General features: G+C 42.3%; 1 protein-coding gene across 17 annotated transcripts in view; it reads right to left on the bottom strand.

Annotated features, from left to right (window-relative positions):
• Positions 1-22,641, bottom strand: part of BIRC6 (baculoviral IAP repeat containing 6) — a 141,332-nt gene that overhangs the window by 50,120 nt on the left and 68,571 nt on the right. For all 17 annotated transcript variants that reach the window (XM_083497033.1, XM_083497024.1, XM_083497035.1 and 14 more), the window contains 15 exons: positions 21,590-22,152; positions 20,731-20,906; positions 17,906-18,002; positions 16,778-16,972; positions 14,858-15,058; positions 12,879-13,158; positions 10,200-10,456; positions 9,754-9,862; positions 8,699-8,920; positions 7,411-8,191; positions 5,103-5,246; positions 3,680-3,809; positions 2,227-2,358; positions 1,495-1,662; positions 826-999 (listed from right to left, as the gene is read on the bottom strand). In XM_083497033.1, the coding sequence (XP_083353159.1) occupies positions 826-999; positions 1,495-1,662; positions 2,227-2,358; positions 3,680-3,809; positions 5,103-5,246; positions 7,411-8,191; positions 8,699-8,920; positions 9,754-9,862; positions 10,200-10,456; positions 12,879-13,158; positions 14,858-15,058; positions 16,778-16,972; positions 17,906-18,002; positions 20,731-20,906; positions 21,590-22,152 (3,629 nt within the window). The remainder of the gene's footprint in view (positions 1-825; positions 1,000-1,494; positions 1,663-2,226; positions 2,359-3,679; positions 3,810-5,102; positions 5,247-7,410; positions 8,192-8,698; positions 8,921-9,753; positions 9,863-10,199; positions 10,457-12,878; positions 13,159-14,857; positions 15,059-16,777; positions 16,973-17,905; positions 18,003-20,730; positions 20,907-21,589; positions 22,153-22,641) is intronic.

The raw sequence follows: 22,641 nt of genomic DNA, 5'->3' as shown, positions 1-22,641 counted from the left end.
TTGCCCCGGGTGCTGACAACCCACGCTACGCCACTGCTTGCATAGACACTGTTAATCTGGAATACCCAAGTAATTTTGGAACACAGGCTAAAGCAATCTGGGGAAAAAAGCTTGCACAGTTTATTCTATTTTTAGGGTAGGGCTATGTGGCTCCTCTTTCAGTTAAATAGCAGTTATCCATCTCTGAAGAAGTAGGCAAAAAATGAAGTGACTTTTGAACAAAAGAATCAGTGGGCAAAAGATATGGGTGACTCTAGAATACTTTGCCCATATGAATTATAATATCTATAAATAAATGTTTTTAATATAATGTCATCTATGTATATTGCACAAAGAACAGGTATGACGGAGGGGGAAAAGAGAGGCATGCTTACACACTGAAGGGAAGGAGTGAAAAGGCAGAGGGGTTGATAATGTGGAGGAGAGGATGGGTAAAAACAGGGGAGATGGTAACCAGAAGTCAGAAAGGGGCAGTATCAAAGGAGCATGTGCAGGGGTTAGATGAGAATAACAAGCTTGCGATTTCATCAAATGTGACAGGAGAGAAGGCAGAAAGGGTAGAAGGAGGTGCAAGAGGAGGGAGAGGCGGAAGAGAGAGCCAGAGACACCAGAGCAATTTTAGCACTGAAGGGGTCAAAATCTTAAGCAGAGAAAGAAGGGGGAAGAGGAGTTCTTAGCAGGGCATCAAAGGTAGAGAAGAGCCACTTGGCGATTCCCAGAGTTCATGTGGATGAGAGGTGTTGGTTAACTAGGCTGACTGCAGAGGAGAAAGAGCAGAATGAGAAGTTAGGAAAACATGATGAAAACAGATAATTCAATGGATACCTTTTTCAGTGTGGAGGCGCTTGAACGAGTCTGTTTTTGAAAGGCTTGGATCTGAGATCACCTTGGAGCCCAGCTTAACTGCCAAATCTATGGATCGGTATCCTTGAGGGAGTTTGCGGTCATACAGCAGAGTCAGAAGCTGGGCAAGGGTCATCTCGGGCGGCAGTGGCTGACCTACAGAACATTAACTAGTTAACAAACAACTTTAAATAATGGTTTGTAGGTTTCAAATGATGATTTGGATGCTCAACTGTGCTTAATGCAAACCATGGTTTTGGTGTGACAAGCTTTTGTCATTTCAAGCTTTCACATTTTTAATTCTTATAGTATTGGCAACGCTTAGACTTTGGACTCTTTCCTCAGATTTTCAGCTAATTTTGAGAAACTTCTGGATTATAAAGCAAACACATTATTCGTCTGGATAAATATTTAGATGCTACAATACTGCCTTCATTTGTTTGTTTACTTTAAGATGCATATAGGATAACCTCCTGGACAACAACCGCATACCAGCAGCTTACATAATACGGAATCCTAACCAGCAATATAAAACAAAGACAGAACAAAAACTATTTATAATGCCACCATTTGGGTGAATGGATAGATCCAGGACTTTATATGCCTCAGAATGCTGGAAAATATGCTTTATCAGAAAATATGGAACATTACCTGGTAGCAGTTTATGGTACAGGTGAAAAACAGGAACACTAATAGTTTTGCTGGAAGTGTCGCCTCCAGTGGAGGAGTTGCCTACTTTATCTGCCATCACTCTCCCTCGTCTTGAGGGTGGGCGAGGGGGGGTAGAGGATACAGCCCTTTTCGACTGAGATTTCAAACCTGTAACAGAAATGGAAGTAGCGTTCTAAAGGCATATTTAACAACACAGCTTGAATAAATGAGATTCTAACTGCATGACAAATGCCCACAAATCACTCCGCATGGCACCACCTCATGTTTGAAGAACTTTTAACCTGTGTGGCAGACCTATGAATGCACTGCTTGCATGCCAAGGCAATTCTACCTGGGTGGCAGAGATTGCTGTATGCATGGGAGCTGGTGCGAGGATTCAGAAACCTTTAAAACCAATGCAGAAACGTGTGGAACCTTCCATAGCTAAGTGTCACCCCCAGTGTCCTATTCAATTCAGTTCCAATTCTTTAACAAATACTATAATCTTTATTTCAGTGTGTTTATTCCTGCATTCTACTGTGTTGGCCAAGGAGTACAAAGGAACTGACATTATATATTTTTAAACAAACTTGGGAGTACTTGTATTTAATTTGTTGCTGTTTTGAACTGAGCAACAATGACTACATTGTGGTGTGCTCTCAGCCCCTTTCTCCACCCCATCCCAAGCACACCCGATAATTTTACATCAAAGCTGAACAAGTAAAAACATACCAGAGGCAACAACAACACTGTAATTGTCCTGAAACCCATTTTCTGCTTTAACTTTTTCTTTTTCTTCGTAGTTCTTTTTCTCCTTATCTTCTTTTTGTTCACTGATTAATTTTGCGGTTATGCTTGGGGTATCTGAAAAATAAAGATTACTGTATATGAAGAAATGTTAACCAGGATTTTCATTAGCTGACTACCTGTTCACTCAAGAGCAATTATCTGGTTTTCGTTTCTCTCATGGCTTCAAGCACTGAATGCCCCCAAAATGTTCCTATGAATTGTTCAATCCATATGTGCCTTGGGATATATGGAGTGTACCAATACGCCCTACAATGGCCTGACATTCACATATTGTGTGCACTGGAGCATATGTATGGAGAGGAGTGTCTAATGCACTTTAAACTGTTCTGTGTTGTCTGCACATTTGTCCAATATCTACATGCACTAGGATCTACACGTGTGAAGGCAAAGTGGGGTGTGAACATGCATGAGAGGAGCAAGGTGGGCTGGTGTGATCTGAACAATCTGATCTAACAATTGCAGCAACATCAATCATCAGCATTGGAGGTCTGCTCCCAAATAAATGGGTATAGCATTGCAGCCTAAGGTATTTCCTCCCTGAATGCATCTCGGATGTTTTACATTTTAATTTTTAAAGAGATTGTAAATCACTGAGGATTTCAATTGAAAGTTTTACTACAGTTTGTATACTGCACGTTTTATTGTTGTAAGCCATGTTAAGACCTACATGGTGAAAAATGGAATATAATTTTAAAAATATAAAATAAGGAATTCAACATCATGCTAGGGTAAGCATTTGAGCTTGCCAGATTGAATTATCCCGCTTCTCCCCCAAGTGCTGCTCCAGGGTTTTTCAGGGGTTGCAGGTCAGCACAAGGGGGACAGCCCTGTTCTGCCAGCGGAAGTCCTTGCATAGGGCTTTCGCTGACAGACTCATTAGTTGAATCATAGAATGGTAGAGTTGGAAGGGACCGCAAGGGTCATCTGTTCCAACCCCCCTGAAATGCAGGAAACTTTTGTCCAACATGGGGCATACATTTAGACAATGTTTCAACCCCATCAACTATATTCATTTTCTGCCCCTACATATATAGTTAAATATCAAATCAAAATGTTTTTGTTTACTCAGGCTTTTGGTTTGTAATTTGTTTCATCCCAGGAGAGTTGATTGGCATTTTTTGCTGCTGCTCAGTTGTGTGTTAATGTAACGTAACAATTTTACGTTCACTTATTTTAGATGACTGTTTAAATTATTTCGGATATGAAATCCCCCTGCGCTTTGGACTGAAGAAAGGGTCAAGTAGAAGACATCTAACAGATAATAAGTAAAGTGTATGAAACTTACTTTTATTGGTATGGTTGAAATCTAGGTCTAAATTTTCGTTAAATACAACAAAAAGGACATTAAAAAAATTAAGAATAATAAGCAACTTGCCTGACACTCGATCAAGAACCTCTGCCAGTGTTGTTGAGACTGGTAAAAGAAGAGTGCGGAACTTGTGTCCTGCCCCATACATTGGATGCTGAATTACATGGCTGGTTGCATTAATTCTACCTTTGTACAACTAGAAGACAGAAAACATAAAATTTTATCAAGCATTTAGAAATAAAACATAAATATAAGTTTCAAGATGCTATACATAAACGTTTCTCGCTGTCAGCGATATAGGGTGGCACTCCAGTAAGGTTTCTTAGAGTAGACCCACTGAAATTAAAAATATGACAAAGTTAGGGCCATCCATTTCAATGGGTCTATTCCAAGTAAATCTTAGCTGCCTGCCACCCAAAATAGCTTTTATTGCAATATAGTGGTACCTCTGGATGCGAATGGGATCCGTTCCGGAGCCCCGTTCGCATCCTGAAGCAAACGCAACCCGCGTCTGCACATGCCGCGATTCGCCGCTTCCATGCATGACATCATTTTGAGCGTCTGCGCATGCACAAGCGGCGAAGCCCAGAAGTAACGCGTTCCATTACTTCCAGGTCGCCGTGGAGCGTAACCTGAAAACGTTCAACCTGAAGCACATTTAACCTGAGGTATGACTGTACTTTGTAGGATGTGAGATTCAGGGTGATTTTAACAGCTTAGAAAAGTTTTTTTTGCTGTCAACTACAAAATAATTTTCATTGCGATATTATTCAAATACTTTATTTTGAACGGATACTTCCAAGAAACCTGTATTTTTGTACTACAGTTGAAGGACTGTTTATCTGAAAGTGAGAAGGTGGCATCAGGATCTGCCCGCTGAAAAAGAAACAAGCGAGAAGGATGGCCTCACAGTAGCCACCGGGCCAAATAGGTCAAGTAATTAAAACAGAATGGATTTAATCAGTAACTGTGCTACAGCTAATGTTAAAAGACATTAGCATTTTGGCCTCATGAGGAGCTGGGTAACCAAGAGTCCCCTTGTAGTGTTTCTTTCAAATATTCAAACACCTTCTGCTGTAGGCCTATGAATCATTCTTGGTAACTGACACATATGCAGACACATAGTAGTAAGGTTTTCAAATTACTTCCCACTAATTTTTTAAAAATAACCAGTGCTTCTGTTAAAAATGCTTATAGCACAGAATTTCTAATAAAGCAAAAAGCATACACACATACAATACACCAGACTAAAAAGAAGAAAATCATTCCAGGGTTATTTTCATTATAATCAACATCAACTTACTATTATAAAAAGATATTTTTTAAAAAGTGCATCACTGTCTACGTCTTTGGGGCTGGAAAAACACTGCACATGTTTTGACACCAACTCCCACCGGGGGGAATGATATCAAATCATCGAAAAGCATCCAATATCTAGTTACATACAGATTGTTCCAGTCCTAGGTGGGGGCGAGGAGAAGTAACTTACTGGACAAGGTGACTGAAGGAACATTGTGACTTTTTCATCCTCTAGCATCAACTGCAAAAACAGCCTTCTAATGAATCCTGAAATATTTCCTGATGTTGGGAGGTTGCTTCTTTGAGGAGAGGAGTGGAAGAGTTCACAGAGAACCTAAGAAGGGAGGGAAGGAATCATTTGTTTGTTTATTAGAATATCAGAACATGTGAATGCCAGCATCTTTGGCACAGACGAATGGGTCACATGCCGTGGGGTTACGTGAAGAAGATCCCAGAGTGCACTGAGGGGTGCAAAATGAAGTCATGTGCTAAATTTCTTGATTGCAGGGCATGTAAGCACGCAAAGATGAAAACGTGCACCTACCCAAGGTCTGAAAGGGAGACCACCAGACCTTTTGAGCTGGTGGATGCAGATTTGTGTGGCCCTATGTCAGTAGCCAGTCTGGGCGGGGCCAAATATGCGCTCGCTCTGATAGACCCTGGAAATGCCACAGGGTCCCTCCACCCCACAGTAGGTGGAACGCATACACTGGGCTGTTTAACCCTGTCAGCTCAGGGTCTCCTCACAGTGAACAATACTTGTGCTCTTATTAACTGGCAAAACAACTTTCCCCTCCATTTGTCTTAAAGCTCACAGGGCTTCTACAGCTGCTAAAATGACACTAAGTATTTAAATGAAACACTTGGGGGGGGGCAGCAAACAGTTTTTATGTTACAAAGACCAAGAACCAATTTATTTGTACAGTTGTACCTTGGAATCCGAGCGCCCTGGAACTCAGACGTTTTGGCTCCCGAACGCTGCAAACGTGGAAGTGATTGTTCCGGTTTGCAAACATTCTTTTGGAAACCAAACGTCCAATGGGGCTTCCATAGCTTCTGATTGGCTGCAGGAGGTTCCTGCAGCCAATCAGAAGCTCCGCTTTGGTTTCCAAACATTTTGGAAATCGAAGGACTTCTGGAACCGATTCCATTCAACTTCCAAGGTACGACTTTACATACATGCCTTAATATGGGGTTTAACAACTGGCGGCCATGGAGGGGCATCACCTGCTGCCCCAGAGTCCATAGTCATTTTCCTTGACTCAAGAGTGCATGGAAGGGAGTGAGCAGAGTGTTCCAAGTCGGAATGAGTCAGAGAGCCCCAAAGAATGCACTCTCTTCATTTCACATCCTCAGCCCACTGGACTTAAAAGCCCAATGTGATATTATTCATGCTTCTTCTTGCCTGGCTGCTATACTGTGCAATGGAGCAAGCCCTAGACAACGACTCTGGATTTCATTCCAAATTTTGTACAAGACAGCAAACAGCCAGACAAAAAAACAAAGTTGTGTGCCCTGCAAGTGGTGCAGTGAGACAATTCTGAGGCACACTTCAACTTTGCAAACCATTCCCCTCCGGTCTGCATCTTTTTTTGATGTATATCAGGAAAAAGGGGGATACTGGCAGAGAAGATGATGAGGAATCATCCTTCTCCACCACCTGATATCACCTATAAAGAATGGCTCACAGGCAACATTGTCAAATGGACCCTTAACCATTTGGCTAATAGTGAAGCAAGTAGGATAACGAAGAAAATAACATTTGTATTGACTAAGTTGTGGGCAGCTTACAAAATACAAGAATGACCCCCCACTATAATTAGAAAGTTTAAACATTAAAATCCCTTCCAGTGTCTGCCTGATCAGGAATGCATTGCATCACCTTCAGAATGCCAGTGAATCTCTGAAGTGAAATGATTCCAAACTTTGGGGGCCACCAAATAAAAAACTGGGTGTCAGGTCTTGCATTGACCGCACTCACCAAGCAAAATGAGGTATTTCCTCATTTGCATGTAATAACAAACAGGCTCATGAGGAAACTATCTCCGCAATGGCATCAGAAATTGCTGCTATCATGGAAGCTCTGTGTGCTGGGGGGAATCCATATTGCAAGGGACTTCCATATTATAGTCATCTATTACAGCAACCCTTGGCACGATGATTATAATGTCTGAACATTACATCAATGGCTATGTTTTAACTTTTTCTGGGGTTGTGGCTTGAAAGAGTTGCAGATTTTTGATGGGGGCAGCATCGCACATTATCCAGCAGCAATGGCATATAAACCCCAGCAAATCCGGTAGCTTTATTTTGAAAAGGAATCTAGTCTGTTCTGCAACACACCCTAAAGACTCTGCTCTTATCATAGGCAAAACACAAAGGAGGTCTGGATCCCCAAGGGAAGTCTCAGCCCCCACATACTCAGCCAGTCCTTCAAATCCAGCTAAACTGATCTTTTAATAAATATCAACTACTCAACATGTGAATTTGTTTATTACCTGAGCCATCAACCTCTGGTTATTAGGATGGCAAGAGATGCACTGCAAGAAGAATGCAACTGTGGCATTTTCAACTGCGGTCCTTTGCTGAGTCGTCAGTCCTGTTCCAGAAGCTGAAGAAAGTAAAGTTGACCTAGCACTAGTCTGCTGAGTCACCCCACCATGTCCACCAGAAGTAGCACCAGAATGGCAAAGGAGAAACAAAAGTGCTGTCCACAGTGGGTTGACTTCAGAGCCGCCCAGCCAGTCCTTCATAAGGTTGCTGTTTCCAACTTCTGTCAAAAACCTGAGAACAGGAGCAACTAAGTCGGCTGTGATGGGCATCTTGTTAAAGTGCTGCGGGACGTGGTGTCTTCTGAGCCTGTCTTGGGAACTGTCCGTTGACTGAGTGTTGCAGTCGTAGGCAGAGGTATGGTTAAAGCAGAAACTCGCAAGGCTTCTTACAAGAAGAGAGGGCAAACCTGAGTCCAACAGCTGTTTAATAGCTTCAGGAGACTGAGACGAGGCAGCGAGGGTGGCCAGGTGAGACTCTGTTAGTGCAAGAGGTGCTTGTGCATTTTTAGAGTCATCTGTTAAAGATGAACTAAGGTCCTGCTTTTTGCTGTCATCTGTCATAGACAGTCTGTGTTGCAACTGCACAGGGGGAGGAGTAATACCCATCCAGCCCATGAGTAAGGAAAAATAGTTTGGGTGAATGTGGCACATTGAACAAAGCAGACTGTCAACAGCTTTCTTCAAAACCATATTGCAGGGAAGAGACATGGACCAATTAAAGAGAGACCTAAGGAAGAAGGGGAAAGTAATTAGAACATAACACGCACTCAATTCTCCTAGTTAACAAAAAAGAATCCTAAATATCACCCTGTTCAATATGGCAGACAGAAGCAGATATTGTCGGTCTCTAACTCCCATCGGCCCCAGCAGCATGGCCAATAGTCCAGAATGATGAGCCTTATATATAGCTCACCAACTAAAACTGCTCCCCATCCCCAATTTAAAACTTCCAATACAAGAAATGTAAGAAATGAGCTGTCAAAGTCACTTAAAACATCTCATACAAAAAGAAGGAAGGTAAAAAGTGATAGTCAGTAGATCTGATTTCCTTTGTAGAATCTATTTTTGAAGAAGAAAGTCTTGCATCATGTTAGTAGTATATAACCATGCACTGGTTTCTTAAGCACAAATAAAAAAAAACGTGGCTCACTATTGCTCTGTAGGACTAAGGCTTAAAGGTTTTAGAAAGAAATATAGTTTGGAGATAGCACAGGTGTTTAGTTAAGCTACTTACTCAAAGAGCTCTCTGTTCAGCAATGCTGGCAAGTCGTACTCTACAAGCAATTCATAGCTGTGCCATAAAATTGCTGCTACACAGTGCAAATGGGAAGGAGATGGCATCAGGAGACCATACTCTCTTGTAGAGCTGTTTGGACAGATATAGTTAATTCGGCCACTTTTTTTCATAGCAGCTACTCTTGCCGAATCACTGACCCACTTCAATAGGGCTTGAATTCTAGAAAATGGACACACATAATTTCAAGGTTAAACTTAGTCACACATTACACAGGCTCAAGGTACAAGGAATAATGTGCTATGGAATAGAGAGAAAATGAAATGAATGGTAGGTGTGCATACTGAATATCAACCAGCAGACAAACTAAAAATAATTCCAACATGTCAGTCTAAGATCAAATGGGCAGTATTTTAACAAATTTCAGGTGACACTGACAATTCAGTATTTTCCCAGGGGGTCTGATTAACAGACATGGCAACTGCAAGTCATTAGCATAGGCATTTTTCTAAGGTAGATGTGCCTAAATTAACTGCAAATAATTTGTCAATGGCTTGACTTATAACATTAACAGGGGAAGTATTTGCAAATATCAAATATTCTGTCTTGTATGGCCATTTCACTTCCCCTCAAACTATAAACAGAAGCCTGTGCAAGGGGAAAAGGAGTCCAGGAATGGCTTAAGTCTGAAAAATGCAATTGCAACCTCACACACATCTAAAAGGCAGCTTGCTCTGGCTTCTGTTGGTTGGCTACCTTGGACTCTCAAAGATTTACACACTTATGTCCCTCTATGGTGTGTATATATAAAACTAGTGTTGTGGAATTTAGTTGTATGCTTTATCCATACACAAGGAAAACATCAGGCCGCTAGCACTGCCCCTACTTCCAAACACCTTTTACCAGTCTCCACTGACATGCATACAAACTGGCAATGTCCAGATCTGCATTTGTGGTCCCTTTGAGGGCATCACTGTAATCATCTCTGCAATCCATGATCCCCACATTTTGTGTGTGTGTGCTTGTGTGTATTAGAGACAATGCACATTGTTTACCTATCTTTCGTTCCAGGGTCCTGAGTCGTCCCAAGCTGATAGAGGATGTCAATGGTAGAGTCAGATGACAGGCCATTTAATCTCCCAAAAAGCAAGGGGCTATTCAAATCTTCTCACATAAAAGAAAAATAGATTTGTTAATGTCTCAAGGAACATGCGATTCACTAGCTAACAAAGTGTTGTTTAACGGATTGAATAATAAAACAAACCTTAAACTTTTATCTTAACAATAGTAGTATAATTATCATCGATACAAAGAAAGGTAGCTGGACAACTTAACAAATTATCTTACACTGTTGAGAACTTTAAAACCACTTATTTTTAAACTACTAAACTAAATGCTTTTCATTATTCTGATAGTTATTCATTTCTCTAAGCAAGGAAAGGCTGTAAGACTCTTTATCAAGTCACCAGATTATTAAAAAAGGAAACAGCCACATTCTTACCTGTAGGATCACTCCCTGATGCAGAACAGTTTCTTAAAAGAATGTCTATCAGTTTCAGGCCTATTCTGGTAGACTGAAGTCCAATTTTTACAAGCACTGCCTCAATGTTTGGAGAATGCATGCCACAGTATGGAGACATCAGCAGAGCAGCACACGTCTGCAAGAGGTTAGCAGTGGGTGCCGCGGCACTTGCCATCATTCCTTCTAAATCACTTATGTGAGTGAGGCAATGGTGCAACAACCTTAACCATCCAATGCTGGGAAAGCAAAGAAACCAAAACTTAATTAAAAATGGAAGGAAGGGTACTTTCAACTTCAGTGCTAACAGTGGAGAAGCTTTGCAATGCAGAAAATGACAACATGGATTCAAGAAAGCATACTAACTCCATGTAAGCCAATGACAGACCAAAAGAGAAAAATGAAAAGTACTTTATCCCAGATTGATCATGTTCTTTTAAACAATGAGAATAGCAACAACTTTTTTAAATGGCAAGATAAAATGCTTTGGGTTCCAAGCTTAGAATCTGCCGCAGATGCTATGTTTATGGAAGGATCCCTGTGGAAAACTGTAAGGTCATCTTTGGCCTTGAAACAGTGGTACAGGCAAGGTAACAGACAGGTGCAAGTAATGAGAGTATTGGAAATAAGCAGACAAAGAAACTGCTTTCTCATGAGGTCACCGTTTTACCCAGAAGTCTGAGCTCCCAATAGAACAATCTTTTTTGGACAAGGTCTACAAAAAGTAGACTCTCTGACAGACACTGCAATTTTTTTAAAAAAAGATTTGTTACGATTCAGTCTACAACAGATAGTACTGAACCTCTTGATGAACTGTTCCATGCTCTCAGGCCTGGCACCAGAAGGGCCCCAGGAGAGGCAGATGCTCAGAGGGGCCAATGGGCCCATTGGCCACCCTCCCCGCTCCAGTACCCCAATGTAATGCACTGGGTGGGCAAAGAGGTCCTGCTGCTGCACTGGCAGCATGGTAATGGAGCCACTTCAACAGATGTGCTGGGGTAATGAAGCCACCTGGCGGGCTCAGGGCACTTAAGGTGGGGGCCTCTCCATCCTTCTTGAGGATGGAAGGGTGGCAGCTGTTCTCACTTCACTTAGGCAATGAAGGGGATACGTCCAAGTTCAGCTGAAAAAGTCCTGTGGGATCTGCTCTTTGCCCCAACCCCATGGCAGTTTCCTTTTCCCCTTCTTTCCCAATGCCACAGCACAGCTGGGATTTGTCTACACGCCTGTGTCCTACCTCCCTCTGCCCCCCCCAAAGATGCCCAAAAGGGGGAGGGGCTTTTTCTTTCTTTTGTGCATATATAAACTTTCATTTCCTTCCTCTCTTCTCTCACATACTCATGTATGTGTGTGTGTGTGTGCGCGAGCATGCACCTATAATGTAAAATCCAGCAGATTTGTTCTTCCTTTACCCAACCACCAGAAGTCACTAGACTTGCAGTCAGGTTGGGGGGGGGGGAGGGTGACAAAGAAGCCAAAGCAATTCATTCCACCCCTGCAGGTTAAAAGCATGAACAGGATTTCCATTACTGAGGTTGTATACCCTGAGCAAGTTTATTCAATTAGTAAAGCTTCTTGGGACGATGTTGACATCCACATAAATGTACCCTGATAGGATTGTGGCAACTTTATAGTCTGATCCTTTTTATTTCACTTTGGGATTAAGTCTCCCCGGGTTCAATTTTTGCTTTTGTTGTTGTTTGTTTTTAAAAACCTACTGGAGGAGGAGGAGGAGGAGGAGGAGGAGGAGGAGTTTGGATTTGATATCCCGCTTTATCACTACCTGAAGGAGTCTCAAAGCGGCTAACATTCTCCTTTCCCCTCCTCCCCCACAACAAACACTCTGTGAGGTGAGTGGGGCTGAGAGACTTCAGAGAAGTGTGACTGGCCCAAGGTCACCCAGCAGCTGCATGTGGAGGAGCGGAGACGCGAACCCGGTTCCCCAGATTACGAATCTACCGCTCTTAACCACTACACCACACTGGCTCTCTTAATTCAATACTCTTAATACTTAATTCAAGCATTTTAGAGTGTGCTCCCTAGAGTGTACTCCCAATCCTTCCTTTTGGGTTTGGCCCAATGGTCACACAATGTCAGGTAATGGACAGGTGGGTGTGGTTGGGGACAAACCGCATCACAGAACAAAAGTTGAGGCCTTGGGTTCCCTACCACTGTCTTGGGGCTTCCTGCTGCATTTCCCATGCATGTGCAGTTTCCCTCTTAGGACTGTGCTAGGCAGAGGCTATGCTTTTTTGAATAGGAAATTGATTTTAAACATATATATGCACAGATATTACATAAATTATTTTGCAGAGGTTGGTGTTTTAATGCAACGAAGAAAAACACAAGTGATATCTATGGAGTTGCAAAGCAGCGGAAAGTAGCTTCTATGTGTTTCTGGCCTACAACATTGCTGACCTGGCGCATAACGGAGGAAACGCAAGGATACTGACCATACAGAGGGCCTTCTCGGTAGTGGCACCTACCCTGTGGAATGCCCTCCCATCAGATGTTAAAGAGATGAGTAATTATATAACATTTAGGAAACACCTGAAGGCAGCCCTGTATAGGGAAGCTTTTTAAAGGTTTAATGTTTGATTATGTTTTTATATATGCTGGAAGATGGGCAGGGTACAAACAAGTTGTTGTTATTATACATACCTTGTTTTGGATACCTGGTCTTCAGAAGGAAGGAATGGATTGTTGACGGTTGCAGATGAAGTGTTACCAAAGGCAGTGAGCCCAAGTAATTTAATCTGAGATAGTCCCAACGTACTAGCATCTCGTGGGCGGTGAAGGCGAAGACAAACGGCAGAGGCAACTTCAGCTTTTACAAGCTGTATTTTTATGTACGTAAGACCACTTGTGATAACAGGCGTAGACAAAGGTAACATGTTCACCCCATCTGCACTAATTTCAACAGATACTGACGAAGGACATGCTGTAGAGACAGGCAGGCAAACCATACAGTTACTTAGATTTGCGTTATAAATTTGAAGGCATCAAGTTCATTACTTTTAAATGTAAAGTAAAATTATTCAACACGTAAAACAATGTATGCTGCACACACTAGCACTACCTAAATAGTTGGTCAAATAACCAGAAGAGAGGCAACCCTGGACTTAATAAGAAGTGGCATCCAGGACCTGGTGCAAAAGAGACCATTTGATTCTTACCTGTAAAAAAGATTTCTTAATGCATGTAGGTGATTGTTTTAAAATGGGCATTCTTTATTAAAAAAATAAAAATAAAATGGGCATTCTTGCTCCACCCAGTGGTACTAGGCTGTAATTTTTGCCTGTTACCACTAGGTGGAGCAAGAATACTGATTTTAAGATCATCTCCACAAGCATAAGTGAACATTAGTGTTGAACTGATTGGAAACAGGGACGACAGTGCTATCAAATTCAACAAATGGTTAAGTGAGCAATTGTCAAGGGAGTCCAACGTCAAAAGAAAAGAAGTGGGCTAGTGAAAATGATGAAAGGAAAAACCAAGAAGTCAAATAAATAAATAAATAAGCCAAATCTCTCCAGAAAGCATGAGGATTATTCAAAACTACAGTCAACAGATGCTCAGCTAGAATGTATACTGCAGATCAGGAAAGCTACCACCAAGACTAAGAAGACCAAAAGGACTTTGATCCAATGTTATCTAGTAAAGCTGATTGCTGGGATAGTCGGAACATATGGAAGGAAGTACTTCTTCTCATGGCACATCTATGGAGTTCACTGCCATTTGTCCATTTATATGGCTTTTAATGGGAAATAGCCTTATCCTCAGTCCACAGATTTGTGCATCAAGGGTTAAGTGTCTAGTTTGCTATATGCTACCTCCAGGTTCAGAGGAACTATGTCTCTGAATACCCGTGCCAAGCAACAAGTCCTGCTTGTAGGCGTTACATGGGCATCTGGCTGCCCACTGTGGGAAGCAGGATGCGGGGTGAGACAGGCCTTTGGTCTGATGCAGGAAGGCTTTTCTTATGTCATTTAACAATCCTGCTTAACAAATGGTAGCACGTCACCCATTAAATAAAACATTTCTACAAGGCACAAGCATTCTATAGTAAACTACAGCACAGGTTTTAGCCAAACTGCAAAGGTAACTAGTGTATCGAAAAGATCATCTAGTTGGTACAACATGCGACTTGCCGTTTTCTTTGCAACTGCTGCATTCATTCATTGAGGTCTTATGCACATTGTACCCCCTTAGCATGAAGCTTTGTACCAACAAAGTTAAGGCCTGTGTGATATGCTGAATAATTGGTTAGTGGAGGGAAAGGAAAGGGAGACTGAGATGCAGACTGATATTAAAAATTATAAAAAGCAGTATGTTACAGTATTGGACAGAGAGAGCAAAGTGATTGTATCAGATATATTTGCCAACTAGCCTTTTCTCAAATCTAGACAAATAGCTTCAAAAACAAGGAATTCTATATTGGATTCAAGATTCCATAAAACACAAACTGTAGTTATACGGCCAACACAAATTTATTAAACCAAGATGTGAACTGTTTTGACTCATGTGAATTGCCTTTGTGGACAGCATTCTTATTTACTGAAATAATTGATAATTAAATATTTAATTAAAAACACCCCCTTTATCCTACAAGATAAATTGTGTTCTCAAAATATACTTACTTGCAAGAGATGCAAGATGAGGCTGAATGTGTATTTCTTTTAACAACACTGCAGCTGGAAGATGAATTGTAAGGTCGCACCAAGCTTCCTCAGGCAAAAAGATGTAAGACCAGGCAGCAGACCGAGCTCTTCTGTGGGGTGGAGTCGCTTGGAGCAACACTTCGGCAGGCTGGGCTGTAGGACTGCTTGATGTGATTGAACCTTTAACAAACGAATGGCACGAATGTGTGAATGATTTCAAAATGAGAGATGGCAGAAACATACAAGTGTCAAGCTTGCGTACTGAGGTTATCTAAAACTATTTGAGGCTAACTACAACGCTCTGAGTTTCCTTCAAACAAAGCCCTCAAATATACGGACGGGACAAAGTAACCCAAATCTAGTCCGGGGATGGGACTCACAAGACAGAGTTATAAAGAACTGGAAATTTCTCTTACACAAGCTGCAGAAACACCCCCCCCATCCCCGGAAAAAGCAGACCAAAATCTTATACTATTTCAAACCAAAAGCAGATGATACAAGAAACATGGAAAGCCTGAACTCTCATGAATGGTCTTATACATAATATTTTTATAAGTAATTTTAATTTCAGTCACTATTATATATATATATATATAAAATTACTATTTGAATCAGCTGGGGATTCAGAATATACCACCTTCTACACCCGATTAACCATATGCATATCGTATTTACTAGTAAAATACTTAAAACAAAATGCGGCAATGTGGAGTGATCCTGCTCAGGACTTCAGTCCATAACATTTCAGTTTTCTTCCCCTTGGTTTTCTCTCCCCAACCATCAGCCAGCATTTCATAGCCACTGAGCAAGCCTCCAGCAGCCCCATTTCCTGCCGTCCCTCTCCTCTCCACCTCATTCCCTGAACAGGTTTTCCACTGGATGTGCTCATTCATCTCTTTTTAAGCAGATGTTGAATGACCATCTATCAGGGGTGCTTTAATTGAGATTCCTGCATTGCATGGAGTTGACTAGATGACCGTTGGGGTGCTTTCCAACTCATATTCTATGACAGTGTTTTTCAACCACTGTTCCGCGGCACACTAGTGTGCCGCGAGATGTTGCCTGGTGTGCCGTGGGAAAAATTGAAAAATTCGAAAGATTTAAAAATAAAGTATTTTATAATTTTTCACATTTCTGTTTACTTACTATTTCATAATAAAGTAATTACAAAATACTTTCTTTGTGTTTATTTGATTCCTATTCAAGAGACTTACTTTATATATAGTCAATATAGGCACAGAGTTATTTTTTTTAACATTTTCTAATGGTGGTGTGCCTCGTGATTTTTTTTCATGAAACAAGTGTGCCTTTGCCCAAAAAAGGTTGAAAAACACTGTTCTATGATATGCTTTGGGATTTTTCTTCTTATTCTAGGATGGGTGGACCCTGCTGTGCCTGATTCCGGCTACAATAAAATCTGAAAATTTCTCTATAGATTTCTCGGGAGAGCTCTCACTTCTGCACCCACAGGGACATTTATATATAGCTTCACTGTGAACTAAGAAATGACTTATCCTGAAAAAATGAGATGATTCTCTATATGCCTTTATATGTCCCTGCCTTTATCTGCCTTTTCCAGCCAATCGCTGGAAAGGGGCTTTCTCCCTAGTGCCTGGATTGTAGCTTTCCCCCCTCTTAGTTAACTAACATCCCATGATCCCAATGGATTGTTTGGGTTCTTCTATGACCCAGGTTTTTTTCAGTCTGAAGTTTTTTTGTACTGTTATCTGTTGATACCTGCCCCTTGTGTGGGGATGGTGCTATTTTGGCTACATTTGCAGGAGAACATGAACACCTGAATCAGAAATAGAGGAGGTTATTATTACTATAGCATCTGCAATGTCACTGAAAAACTAAGGGGGCTTCAACATGGCAGTCTTAAAATGGCACATAACATACCCAATGGTGCAAAGTTGTGGATTCCTTCTGCATTATCAGGTTCAGAAGCTAGCACTCTTGCTTTCAAACTACTATCTGTTGCCTTGCTAGGGCCTGAGTCTAGAAATTTCATAATAGTTGAAACCATGCTTCTTGCTGTGTTTACTATGGCTCTGGTACTTGTCACCATGTTATTGCAAATAAGCTGAACTCCTCCTATAATGAAACAGAAAGTTAATGAAGGTTACAGCATGACATGAAGCAAACAACAACAACAACAACAAAAACCCAAGTCCCTCTTTTTAAACAAGCAAGACACAACACTGCAAATTTGGTCCTCTAACTGGTTGTTATTGATGGAGTTCAGACACAATTCCAATTGCAATTACCCATACTATTGTTTCACTGAGAACCTAGAAATTAAGAAATTGTGGTGCACACACAAAGTGAAGTAAAGTAAAAGTAAAGGACCTCTGGACGGTTAAGTCCAGTCAAAGGCGACTCTGGGGTTGCGGCGCTCATCTTGCTTTCAGGCCAAGGGAGCCAGCATTTGTCCACAGACAGCTTTCCAGGTCATGTGGCCAGCATGACTAAACCGCTACTGGTGCACGGAGGACCGTGATGAGTGCCAGAGTGCACGGAAATGCCGTTTACCTTCCCGCTGCAGCGGTACCTATTTATCTACTTGCACTGGCATGCTTTAGAACTGCAAGGTTGGCAGCAGCTGGGAAAGAGCAACGGGAGCTCACTCCGTCACAGGGATGCGAACCGCCGATCAGCAAGCCCAAGAGACTCAGTGGTTTATACATAGTTGTAGGCCAATATTGATATGTAAAATCAGATTCCATGTATGTAATTTGTATTGATATGTAAAGTGTAAAATCAGATGTAAGTCAGATTCCAAACAGCCATGCATAGAACCATGCATGCATACTGGGACCAACACAGGTGCCACAGCAGTCTCTTGAACCGCACCCCCAAAAGTAACTCCTGATGGCCAGGGAACCTCTTCAACAGCATATGTTACTCTGTAGAGTTCCACAGACTGAGAGAGGGAGGGGAGAGAGAGTGAAGATTCTCACACACAAGGCTGTTTTTATCCCAACCTTAGTAATCTTCTAGACAGATTTTCCCAGGGAAAAGACTCACCCATATCATGAAATGCTTTCAGTGCCTCGCTGGTATCCAGCACTCTTAAGATGAACCACAGCAGTGGTTCAGACAACTGGCAAGTGGCAAGAGAACCCTGGTGGAAATGCAAAGAATCATAGTTTTAAATAAACATGATTATACTATTTTGATTTTTTTGACAGAAATTGCTTCCAAATGATCAGACTTTTATAGTTTATTTCTTCATACTAAAAGGGAACAATGCATGCCGCCCACTTTTTTCAAACCAAACATTAAGGAATAGGTGATGGAACATTCACTTGTAATGCCTGATCAATATACTAATGAGATGAGAAAATTACGACCAATTATTTGACTAGCACTGCAGCAGCAGTGAAACAAAGAAATCTAATAATACCTGTCTTGACCTTAAAAAAGCATGTAAAAAATCTACTAATGAAATAAAATTATTTAATAAAACCAAAAGCAAATCCAAAAACTAGTTAATACTTGCATGTTGATCCAGGATTTAGGGAGATTAATAGAGATTCAAAAAATCAGTACCAGCTGCCAGATTAGCCAAGCTAATCGGTCATCCAAATATTTAGATAGTTTTACTTTTATTGACTACACCACTTCTGGGGGAACCCAGTCAGATGTGCAGCAAATAAATATTATTTTTTAAAGAAATCATAAGGAAATTTAAAAACAATGTTAAAACAGACATTTCTAAACAGAACAAAATACTACTAAAACTGGCATGAGCTAACATAAGAAAAACCCAGCTGTAAACAGGCCATTAAAAGCAGAATACCTATCCATCAACCCACATACCCAACAGATCAAATTACCGTATTTTTCGCCCTATAGGACGCACTTTTCCCCTCCAAAAATGAAGGGGAAATCTGCGTGCGTCCTATGGGGCGAATGCAGGCTTTCGCTGAAGCTTGGAGAGCGAGAGGGGTCGGTGCGCACCGACCCCTCTTGCTCTCCAGGCTTCAGGAAGACATCCGCAGCCGAGGCAACCCTGCGGGAGTTCCCGCAGGGCTGTCTAGGCTACGGATAGCAGCCTGCTTCCTGGAGCGCCAGGCGCGCTCAAAGCAGAGCGCCCGGCGCTTCGGGAACACATCCGCAGCCTAGGCAGCCCTGAGGGAGGTCCCGTAGGGCTGTCTAGGCTGCAGATAGTAGCCTGCTTCCCGAAGCGCCGGGCGCGCTGAAAGCAGAGCGCCCGGCGCTTCGGGAACACATCCGCAGCCTAGGCAACCCTGCGGGAGGTCCCGCAGGGCTGTCTAGGCTGCGGATAGCAGCCTGCTTCCCGGAGCGCCGGGCGTGCTGAAAGCAGAGAGCCCGGCACTTCAGGAACACATCCACAGCCTAGGCAGCCCTGCGGGAGTTCCCGCAGGGCTGTCTAGGCTGTGGATAGCAGCCTGCTGCCCGGCGCGAGGGGCGCCCTGAAGCAGAGCGCCCCGCGTGCTGGACAGACATCCACAGCGTGAGGAGCCCTGCAGCAGTTCCCCGCAGGGCTCCCCACGCTGCGGATAGCAGCCTGCCACCCGGTGCGCGGGGCACCCTGAAGCAGAGCGCCCCGCGCACCGGGCAGACATCAGCCAGCCCCACAAGCTCGGGGGACAGCAGGGAGGCACAGCGCCGCCATCCCGCTGTTCCTCGACCTGGTTCGGTTTCCCCGACCTGGTTTTGGGGGGGAAATAAAGGGGGGAAAATTCCTTTATTTCCCCCCCAAAAACTAGGTGCGTCCTATGGGACGGAGCGTCCTATGGGACAAAAAATACGGTACGTAATATGGACTCCAGTGCATCACAAGCAGATAAAAGGTGCTTGCAAAACGGCTTTAGATTACTCAGGTAGATCTAGTCCTGCCACATGTTGCACAGAAGGCAAAAAGCCGAAAATGGCCATAGACCAATCAATCTGTTTCAGGTTTTAGAGAAAATTCCTTTGCACTCTCAGTATGATGCTCAGTCATGCACATGAGCAGTAGAGATCCAACGAATCATCCAAAAACACTTTTTACAGTGCAGCACCACACTACTAATAAACTGCTATTAGTTGTGGGTCTCCTTCTGCTTCCTCTGGGGCATTAAGATTAGATAGGGAAGTCCTTCCACAGAGATTGAAATGGCTTCATGCAGCACAGTGTAAAATAATTAAGTCAACAAACATGTAGAGGAAAACCAAAAAATATATACTATCCCATTTCACCAGAGCTTGCTTAAAGGATTATCAGTGCTTCCCTATCTCTACTAGAACTACTACTCACACATCCAAGGATTGCATTTGCTCACTTTGTAGCCATTTGAAACTACATTCTGCAGCATGTTCAAAGCTGTTCTGGTAGCAGCATCCTGAGCCCACACAAAAGTTATGAAGAAGACACATTTGTCTCCATCTAAATTCGCCTCAATCTAGTGATCTTCAGGACATGGAAGGAGAATTATCAGTTGGCAACACGGCTGGTCTTGACACAGCTTGCTGCACAAGAACACACACTGTATGCCACAGGAGGGAAGGGCTCCACAAGCAGCACACTCAGGAGCCTAGATTCAGTTGTCAACAACCTTGCATAGGAAAGGCAAAAGACACTCAGGCCATTGGTCCATCTAACTCAGTATTGTCTACAATGACTGGAAGCAGCTCTCCAGGATTATAGACTGATTCTCTCCCAGCCCAACCTAGAGGTGTTGGGTATTGAACCTGGAACTTTTGACACTCAGAGCATGTGCAATGACACTCTTAAGTTGCATATGATATTGTACAATTGTATATACAGAGTTTCCAAATGCCTTAGGCAGGGACCGGATCAGGCCCATTCAACGCAATTACAAAGTAATATTTGAAACACTTACTTGTCTCCCCATATACCCACAGGCCATGTAGGTAAGAATTGGCTGAAGCATCACCTGCACAGTAGTGGCTTTTTTACTGAGTGTTGTTAGTATGGTAAACAATCCATCTCCAACCGAAATGGCATCCAATCCACCGTGAAAATTCTCGTGTTTTGTAAGATGTAAACCACTTGCACCTAGGAGCAATTAAATAGATTCCTATCAGCTTGAGGGACTAAAACAACCCTTGCTAAACATTGAAGATAAGCTTTGTCCCCACTTAATCTTGGGTGCCCTTTAAACTATTGCAAATAGAATATATACTGTAAAATCTATTGCCCAAGAAGTGCATATCATATAAATAACCCTCTGACAGCATAATATTAACAAATCATGTAATTCTGTTGAGACTTTGGGTGTATTTGAAAGCAAGAAAGGGGTTATTTGGCCTTATCTAGAAATATATTTGGGGTTTACACCCCCCCCCAAATTAGGAGACTAATTATAATTCAGAAAAATTAAGCTACTGACAGAAGGATGATGCACTGAGAAATTGATGAGGCGAGTTTAACACTGGGATTTAAGGGCCCAAGTACTCACGTGAGTGCTCATGTACCAGATACTGATTTAGGATACAATAATTTTAATATAGGCCACTCCGTGCTGTGTTAAAATATTGCAAATTAAATCAAACAAATCAAATTAAAGCCTTTAAATTAAAAGCCCAGAGCCACTAGGCTCTACAAATATAAGCAGGATCTGGTCCTATAATATGCTAGCATGGGAAACTGTCTAAGAACTGAGTGTAGACAACTGCTTTAAGCTTTTTAGCAAACAAGCCAGATATAAAAATAAGTACATTCACTATTAAAATACCTACCAATTATCATTGCCATAGCACTGCTGTTACACTGGCCCAGAGCAGAAAGAATCTGGCTCATAATCTGCTGGTTAGCTAAGACTAGGTCAGCCACATATGCTGTTGAGCCTTGAGTACTGCCACTGTTTCCATTGCTATCTTTTCCACCTGAAACCTTTTCTTCATCGGAAACGCTGTCCGTAGTGCTGCTGGCCATTTGAGCCCGAGCGCTATATTCTCTGTTGCTTGAAAGTGGCAGCTGCACTAGGATGTTGACCAGCTTGAGCAAATCGAACATGAGCTGATCCCTCGTCATCTCTCCACAGACTGCTTTGGCATCCCCTGGCCGGATGATATTAGCAAAAAGCCCTCCAAAACATGCTCTAGCACCCACTGAACTGTCGGACCCACTGCGAGACATAACTTTGTCAGCACACGTAATGTAATGGTGCACAAGAAATGTGATGGATTCAATAACAGCAGAAATGGTGCTCACTGAGACAACTTCAAAATTCTGCTCAAGTGTAAATTCCAGAAGCTTCACTTGTGCATCCAGAGGCCCCTGGCCAGCCTGGAAAGCACCCCTAGAAGGGAAGGAAATTCAAATTAGGATTATTTTCGCTCATGAAAACCAACAATTTACGCACATTGAAATTGTGCATGTAACAAGTGGTTGCCCGTTCTTCCTGTTTGCTTTTCCAGTTCCTATGGTTGTATTTTTTTATTACTTCAGAATCTTTCTAGAGATTAGAAGGTAGGGTATACATTTTTACATAGATAAAAATAGTAAGTGCAACTCCTGATCAGAAGAAGAAGAAGAAGAAGAGAAGAGTTTGGATTTGATATCCCGCTTTATCACTACCCAAAGGAGTCTCAAAGCGGCTAACATTCTCCTTTCCCTTCCTCCCCCACAACAAACACTCTGTGAGGTGAGTGGGGCTGAGAGACTTCAGAGAAGTGTGACTGGCCCAAGGTCACCCAGCAGCTGCATGTGGAGGAGGAACTGATCACATGCAGTTCATGCTGCTCTCTCCTTCTAGGGTCAGTAATAGTGGTTGAGAGTGTTGGATTAG

The sequence above is a fragment of the Podarcis liolepis genome, assembly GCF_965112155.1.
Source record: "Podarcis liolepis genome assembly, chromosome: 3".
Taxonomy (NCBI): domain Eukaryota; kingdom Metazoa; phylum Chordata; class Lepidosauria; order Squamata; family Lacertidae; genus Podarcis; species Podarcis liolepis.
This window is presented reverse-complemented; position numbering and strand designations above follow the sequence as displayed.